General features: G+C 37.2%; 1 protein-coding gene across 3 annotated transcripts in view; it reads left to right on the forward strand.

The window, feature by feature from the left end:
- The first annotated feature begins 400 nt into the window (after nt 1-400).
- Nucleotides 401-8,392, forward strand: part of LOC103698658 (calcium-transporting ATPase 1, plasma membrane-type-like) — a 9,301-nt gene continuing 1,309 nt past the window's right edge. For 2 of the 3 annotated variants that reach the window (XM_008780696.4, XM_039119152.1), the window contains exon 1: nt 3,756-3,971. In XM_008780696.4, the coding sequence (XP_008778918.1) occupies nt 3,933-3,971 (39 nt within the window). In that variant the 5' untranslated portion in view covers nt 3,756-3,932. Of the gene's footprint in view, nt 2,178-3,755; nt 3,972-8,392 lie in introns of those variants that run through there. The other variant, XM_008780697.4, reaches the window with a different exon arrangement.

Below are 8,392 nucleotides of genomic sequence, written 5' to 3' on the forward strand. Positions count from 1 at the left end.
TATTCGTGGTTATGATGTTCAATATTCAAATAGAGGGCTGACGCACCGGGAGGATAGTCATAGATAGGGAAAGGGAGATCGACCAACCATGGACGGAAAGCAGAGGTCTCAAAAGGGTTTTCTTCGAACAAATGTCAGGGAGCCCTATCTCAGAAATGCAAGGACAGATCCCACTTTCTTTAATCGAGCAGGTAAGGGATCGCAAACATCTTTTCTTTTCAGAGATTAGGTTTTCAAAAGATATCCCAACTTACTTATAGGGGGTCTTAGGTGTAAGAGAGATAAGGGAGTGCTTTCCAAGCACGACTGGTATAAGGCTTCGCCGTTTGAGAACCCCTTCTTTCACCTTGGTGAAAGGAGGCAAGGTAAGGCTTCGCCGTTTGAGAACCCCGTTAAAGACCTCTTACACCTAAGACCCCCTATAAGTAAGTTGGGATATCTTTTGAAAACCTAATCTCTGAAAAGAAAAGATGTTTGCGATCCCTTACCTGCTCGATTAAAGAAAGTGGGATCTGTCCTTGCATTTCTGAGATAGGGCTCCCTCATGGCATTCTTGCTCTTGCATTTCAAAGTCGAATCGGGAATCTATTCTATCCTTAGGCTAATGGTTTGCAGGCCATTTCTCTTTCAATCTTATGTCGTGAGGGATGTGACCGATGTTAGGTCCATAATATACCAAAGCTTTTGGTGTTCTATGATTCACCTCCGAATAATGAGTAGGTAGTTCGATCCTTTTGATTCTTATCTTCCTAGTAAACGGGGAAGTGAGGCTTTCCAAGCCGAACGAAACGAAGACTTTCCATTTCAAACTTGTAACCAATCCCCCCGAGGGGGACGAGGCCATAGGCCGAAGGGGGGAAACGAACCATAAATGGAAGGTAAGTTTCTCCGATCGGAGTTGTGTCGGAGAAACTTTCACTTGTAAGGACTCCCCCCGAGGGGGTTGGGGGGGAAATCGTCGGACCAGGGAGGGAGTCTCAATCGATCTTTTCTAGGATTCCAACTCAGGCCACGCACGGAGATTTTTCCAGTTGAGGGCTCGGCTCCCCCGACTCTTAAAGGTTAGGTTACTACCTGCCTCTACGGAAGAGGTGTACTTTGTACCGCCCGGAGGTCATATAGATCGGAACCAGGTCATCATGTCTTTCTGACGTAATCTCTCTCGAGCCTCTTGAAGAGAGCAGTTGTGAAAGCCCTGGCTTTCCAACCGCGCCAGATGCGCGTGCTCGGGCTTTGATTCGCTTTTCAGAGAATGGAACACATGGAAGTGCATAACATACCAGGCGTAAAAGTAATGACCAGGGTAGGGGGTCGAGTGTTCATGAATTTTGGAAACCTTCTTTGTATGCTTCGCAAACCCGCTACACAGCGTGGCAATCATTGCAGGGCATAAGGCCACCCCTGTCTTTGTAGCCATCCGAACCGATTGACTTATCTTTCCGGTCAGGTCGAGACACTGCTTCCGAATCCATTGATTCCCAATCCGTAGCTGCTGCGCCATAGTTGATCCCAGTCGCCTTGTCTTTGGCCCCCTCCTTCGACCGGCTGCATCGGCGTAATAACGTTGTCCCCTAAGGTGCTAGTGGCGATACCTACAGAACACACTAAGGTAGCTCAAGTAGTCCCCACCAAGGAATTGTTCTGGGGGCAGGAAGATTGCTGTCACGTAAATGTCGAAAGCGATTCCTCTTCTTCAAAAGAAGACCTTGGGTTCCCCGAAGCTGTTCTAGAGTCGGTAGCTTTAATTGCTCGTGTTGAATCAGCCGGGAGTGACAGCGATTCGGCATCGATTTGGTGGGAGTAGTTCTACTTCTCTTTTCCTACGGCACAGCAATTGGCCTACCGAATTTTACCTAACCTCTAGCCGAACGTAGTTTGCGAGTTGGGTCATTGACTTATTGGCCTTTCATCGAAGAGATCGCGCATGGGGAGTGAACCTTTGCTATTTCTATTTAGAAAGAGAGTGTATTCTTTTCTTATTCCAGTCACCTTCTTTCTGATGCGGGTATCCAATCCCGCCGCTGAGATGTCCAGCGGAATTTTTATTCTTTTTGCTTTTCTCAATGCGCAAGTCTCCTTACAAGTCTCCTTCTATCCAATGATCAGGTTTTGCTCTTTCATGTCATGGTTAAGGTGATACATGTGTAATGGGAATTAAAATTCAAATGTTGATTCAGGTTGGCCTTTGTTGAGCATTTCTTTTCTACCTGAATATGCATCGGTTTGCACTCTTGTTTCTTACTTTTCTCATCTTTGAGCCTGGTCTAGTTAAGGTTGAATATGCGTAGACCAAGCCTACCGATTGTTAAATGTTAGCGTTCTAGGTCAAGTTGAGTTTTACCACGTTACAATTCAAATGCGAATAATGTTGTGGGGTTATTATGCCTTGATGTTTATTGTACGCAGGCTAAAGTTTTTCTTGAACAAGGTGTTTAAGTTGAAAAGAAATATTTTTTTCAAAGAAAAAATTTCAACTCTTGATTTAACTGTGGTTTAATAGTTATTATCCGGTCCTATTTCATGTATTTGTTTAATCCTATGGTTGGAATTAATTCTTTCTTGAATGAGGCGCTTAAGTTGAAAAGAAAGTTTTTTTGTTTTTAAAAAAAGAAATGACATTTTGATTCTTGATTTGAGTGTAATTTGGCAATTACTCTCTGATCATATTTTGTTTGTCTCTTTAGTCATGGTTGGAGTACTCTGCAAAGAATACCGGCTCTCGACTACTCATACATGCCTATATGCTCATCCCTTCTCTACTCTTTTTCCCGTGCTGATTCTTGGTGTTTAGTCATTTGCCTAAGCCCCATGAAAATTGAATTGATAGATCACACACATGAGCATGTTCTCATCCATAGGAAACACTGTATAACCATTGTTTAAAGCTTTTGGCAAATAATGGCTGTATTAGAATTCTCATGGATGTTTCTTCTTGTTTAATCTAAATCATCCACTTTAGAAAAATATTTTAATTGAAAAGTTTGAATTTTTTTTTTTTTTTTTGGGTGGGGGGAGGGGGGATGAAAGAGTAGGCTTTATGTAAAAGTAATTTTATTCAAAATCTTAGCAATAGAAATAATCAACACCAAAGGGAAATAGGGAGAGCAAGCTTAGCTTGTTTATGGCAACAGATAAATAGGACACTTGTTTACTAAAAATGATAAACAATTATAGCACACTCTAATATCTGTATTTAAGTCTTGGATTATCTACTATACTGGAAAAACACCTGGGACTATGACTTTGCAAACAAACTATACCATAAACTGGTCAAACACTCATGAAAGTATCATGTACAAGTTTAAGCCTCCTCCAGCCATCAACTTAATCAAGGGTGTGTTTGGATATTTGCAACTAGGTTTATATGAATCTGGACTATAAGAGGTAGCTCTTTTCTAGTGTTTGGATTGCTATAAGTTGATGAAATTCTTGTGGGTCAAACTACATTTGGAGGTCCATTCGCAGTATTTTGTTTTATAGCCAAATTCACCGAAGACAAGCTACTGCAACTAGAAAAATCGTTGGAAACATCTTTATGATGGGTTTAAATCCTAGCAAGGTTACTGGCCGGTGCAGACATAATTAATACCATTTTTGTAATACAACCAATTACATCTACAGTTATCATATACAGGCAAACAAATATGTGATGTTATTTTTCTGCAACTACAAAACCACTACATCAAGCATTGAAATTATAGTTGTAAATGGAGCAACTACAACCAAACATAATCTCATTTAAATGCATTTCTCAGTTACAGATATCCAAAGACTATCTAAATTATTATAATCTTGCCCAAAGGTGGTTCGATGTGCTCTTTTTTATCACGGATTTTTGCATATGATGAAGCACCATGTAGCCCTTAATGATGATGGGAACCCAACAACATTCTTGAATGATGCTTTTCTTGACTCTCATGTAAACACAAGCCATGATGCATCCAATTAATTGCCTCGTCTTCTACAATATGGTAAGTATTGTATATATTATTTTATTGTATATTGTCAAGTTAACATGCTAACATGTGATTGGAGCCAGTACTAAGAATAATTGTCATGTAGGGCTGGTTAATTGAACAGTTACAGGACAGATGCCCTTAAGCATTTCTCGTTAAAAATTCAGATAAATTCAAAATTATTTTCAACTATATCCTGCCAAGTTAGCACGCGAGAACAACAACATACTATACTGTTCAATACTCTTGCATTCATGCTTAGATGTCCCTCCTTTTAGTAACTATTGAAATAGTGATGTCTTGACAATGATGATGATGATGACGGTTACCCCCATCTATCGTACCTATCTCCATAATAGACTGCTGCTGGTGGGTCTACACTTATTTTCTAGCCTTTTATGTACTATATAGTAAATTATCAAATGTCATAGGCCACATGATTCTCTTATTAAAAAAGAAAAATACTGCATATCAAGCAAGCTTCCAATAACAATGTTACTACAACGATTCTCTACTAAAAATCACTATTAATCATTAAAATGGCTACAAATTTACCTTATATTATTAATTTGGATTTTTTTGTAGCACTGAAATTTGTATTTGGATCCTTTCTGATTTAAATTTGCAATGACAACCATTTATATGTTGCACGATAGCCATGATTGGATGATCTTACACATTTATAAAGCATATTGTAAAATAATGGGGCTGATGCAATTACAAACACCATGCAATACATGGACTGCTATGTTTGCAGGTCATCCCTCTCTAGTTCAATGCCAAACTAGAGAGGATCCAAAGTCGTCACAAAATTAGATTGAATCTGTAGAATGCTCTCTCTCACATGAAGAGTATATATATTTTTTAATTTGTGTCATAACTATTAATATAAGTTATTTTAGTTCAAAAATATATTGAATTAGGATTTAATAAAAAGGAATTTTATTCATTATCTACCACTAGGGAAAATCAATGCCAGTAGAAAGGAATTGGAATGGGCTCCTCTTGTTTATTATTGCAGTTATATATTCTAATATGACGAATTATTTGTTATAGTGGCAAAAAAGAAACCATGACTTTATATACCAATCATGTAATACGTGGGTCAAATAGTTATAAAGATGTTTCTATTAGAAAACAATTTGACTTGGTTGATGTCTAGCATGCGATGATTGATGAGAGAAGTGCTGGGCTCTTTTTTATTCCTCGACAATGAGGACTTAAAATCTGTCATATGATTTAAATGTTTGACTATAACATTAGAGATGTGTTGAGGTAGTTTGTCCCTGAACTTTTGAAAATTATTTCGTGCTTCATTCATATGATAATGATCATTTTCTAAATTAGAATAATAATTATCATATGAATCATATGCTTTTTATGATAATTATCATCATAGAAACAATGATCATAATAAATGAAGAATGCAGAATGAATTGAGAAACACCATGAAAAAGTGAGTAAGAACTACTAGATAAATTCTAGGGTATGTCGAACTTACACTCTAGAGAAAAAAAAAGAAAAAAGGTACATTGGATAGCCTTAGAAGCCTTGTCCATTTTTCTGAATATCCATTGAATGTGTATAGAGCGTGAGGGATCATGAATGGAGCTTCTCTTCCTTCTTATAATGTAGATTGGTAGTTATCTCCATGAATAACTATGATCTTTTATTGTTTGCGCTAGTATCTTCTTATGGGTGGTTGCCGATTGTTCTCCTATATGGATAATTTTTTTGTGTAACTAACTTTCTCTAGGTAGTTAACTCCAGCAATAAACTACCCATGTATTGTCTTTTGTGTAAATAACAAGTGGCTAACCTTGATCCATCCAATTGCTAAGATATAATTGATTAATAAAAAATCTTGGTTGATATAATTACCGACCACTTTTTTGTAGTTGGTTGATGATCCATTAATTTTTAAAAGGTAAGTGCAGTTTTGTACCCTTTTTGAATTTCAACCGCAAGGTTGTTTGGAACTGAGCAAATGAGTTTATATTTCAATTTAAGTTACATGTATTCAGAATTGCATGTAGCTTAGTAACAGATAGGTGATTTTATTATATTTGAAAGGCCATTGCTGGAGATGATGTTGTTATAATTGTCTTTTAGTTTGAAAGGCTAGAACTGGAGGTTTTATGTTTAATGAAACAGCTTGGTTACAAGAAACTACAAGAATTGCAGACATCTGGAAAATTAAGATAATGAACTTATCCTATTTCTCGTGTGCTTTTTTGCTGGATATAGTTTATGGTTCTTGCATATCATTAAGCATCATATAACCCTTGTGTTTGGAACCCCCTAAACCCTACATGAATAATGCTTGTTTTAACTCTCCTTAGGCACAAGCAATAACACAGGAATCTTGGTCCAAACTAACTGCAGTTTTTTTTGTGTGCAACCATATGGGTTTTGATTTCAGCAGTCAAGAGTGGTTAAGCTTTAGGTTCATCAGTTGCAGTGGATATCCTACAAAAACCAGAATTATCAATTAATATTAGGGGAAAATATGGAGAAAAATGAAATTAACAGAACTCAACTAGGACTTTATCCCAAACTAGTTGAGGTTGGCTACATAAATCCTTTTTCTCCATTCCGCTCTATTTAGGGCCATGCTTTCTGAAAGATGTTGAGATGGAGAACGATAAAATAATTCAAAAAAATATATTAGAGATCATTCTAAAGTATATTATTTTGTCTATGGACCTTTGGATGTATTGCCTCACTGAGTTTACACTGAAACGTTAATTTTTTAAATAAGATATTAATTTTCAAAAATATCTATAAAATTTAAAGAAATTTCATAAGTAACTTGTACAATATGCAGACCCATAATTTAGTTTTGGCTTAAATCCTGGAACTGGCCAAAGTTTGTGTTGATTCTAGTCAAAATTGAAATATCCTGGTTTTGGTTCCAGAGATTTTGGTGAAACTTTGAACCGTGTTTGGAACAATTCCATGTAAATATAATATTGTAAATTATCCTATATACTTGTGGTGATTTTCATTTAACATATAATTTCTTTTTTTGTGCCATACATACTCACATTCCGAACTGTCTTCATAATATCAATAGTAGAAATGAGCTAAAAATTCATGACAAGGATACACAGATGCATAACTATGTTTGACAAGAGATTCTGAGTGGTCCTATATATTCCTTCGGTTTTATAGGAAGCTTGTAGATTTCTACTGCAATGAGAAGCTTCAATACTATCATTTACCACAGTTTCTAACCTTTGGCCTGAAACAGGACATACTTTTCTTCTCATTATTCTGTCCATTGGGCTTTCTAATTCCTAAAAGAAAACCGAAATAATCAACAAATAAGATAATCAGACCATCTTGAACTGAAACAATAGGCTGCTTAAGATAGTGAGACAGGTTTAAAAAAAAAAAGCAGGCTAACCTATACTTCATGTACCAAGCTGTAACTGTATGTTCTGTATTGCTTTGATAAGCAGCTGGTGGATGAGATACTATAAGATAGGATGACTGCTGCTTGTAAATTTCTGTGGCCTTAGGTGCTTGAAAAGTCTAACAATCTAAGTTAATGATAACATGGCTCATGAAAGACATTTACGTGTAATCTCGTAAAAGAATGATCTTGCTAATTCTTTGACTGCTATATGGCTGCAAGTGTGTTTCCACATTAAAGGGTTTGAAGATGCACCCGTGGTGTTTCTGAAAAACAATCTACATGCTTTTGTAGGATGAACGGATGAAAGGTCACTTAAGGTGATGAGTATGGGTGAGGAGCTCTATAACATGCTACCACATGTTTTAACTTGAAATGAATGAGACATAGATTGACAGGCCTTGTTATATAGCATTCAGAGAACAGTGTTTTCTGGTTCCATATACCCTGTTATGAGTTCAAGCTGATTGCATTTATTTGAGAAGTTTGGATATGTTGAAGAGCAGCAAGGTTTTGTGATACCATAATGGAGTTGCTAGTGGCATGTAGGCCTACTGTTTTTAAGGGTATCTGTCATGGTACGCTACACCGCACCGAATCATATGGTACAAGACGTACGACACCGGTAATATGGTATGCGAGGCGTATCGACATTGAGTACACCAACCTGCCCCCTGTACCGGGCATACCGACACAATGACAAAGTGGCACTGATACGGGGCCTAGTATCGAGACGTGTACCTTGGTATCTGTTATTGTGTGCATGCATGCGTTATAGCTATGGGGTATATTGTTGTATCGGCAACATAATTGCTTGGGTCTAATATCGGAGTATCTCATTGAAGCTGTAAGCTGTTATTGCTGATATAAGAGATATTGCCTGATACGATTGCTTTCCTTTTGCATATGCACTTTATGATGCCAATTTTTTAACTATTATTACTCTTACAAATTTTTTTTATCAAATGTTCCTTTTGTGTCTGCGTGTTTTGGGAAGGAGGATGGTGGGTTAAGTTGA

This window comes from Phoenix dactylifera, unplaced genomic scaffold, assembly GCF_009389715.1.
Source record: "Phoenix dactylifera cultivar Barhee BC4 unplaced genomic scaffold, palm_55x_up_171113_PBpolish2nd_filt_p 000491F, whole genome shotgun sequence".
In the NCBI taxonomy this organism is placed as follows: domain Eukaryota; kingdom Viridiplantae; phylum Streptophyta; class Magnoliopsida; order Arecales; family Arecaceae; genus Phoenix; species Phoenix dactylifera.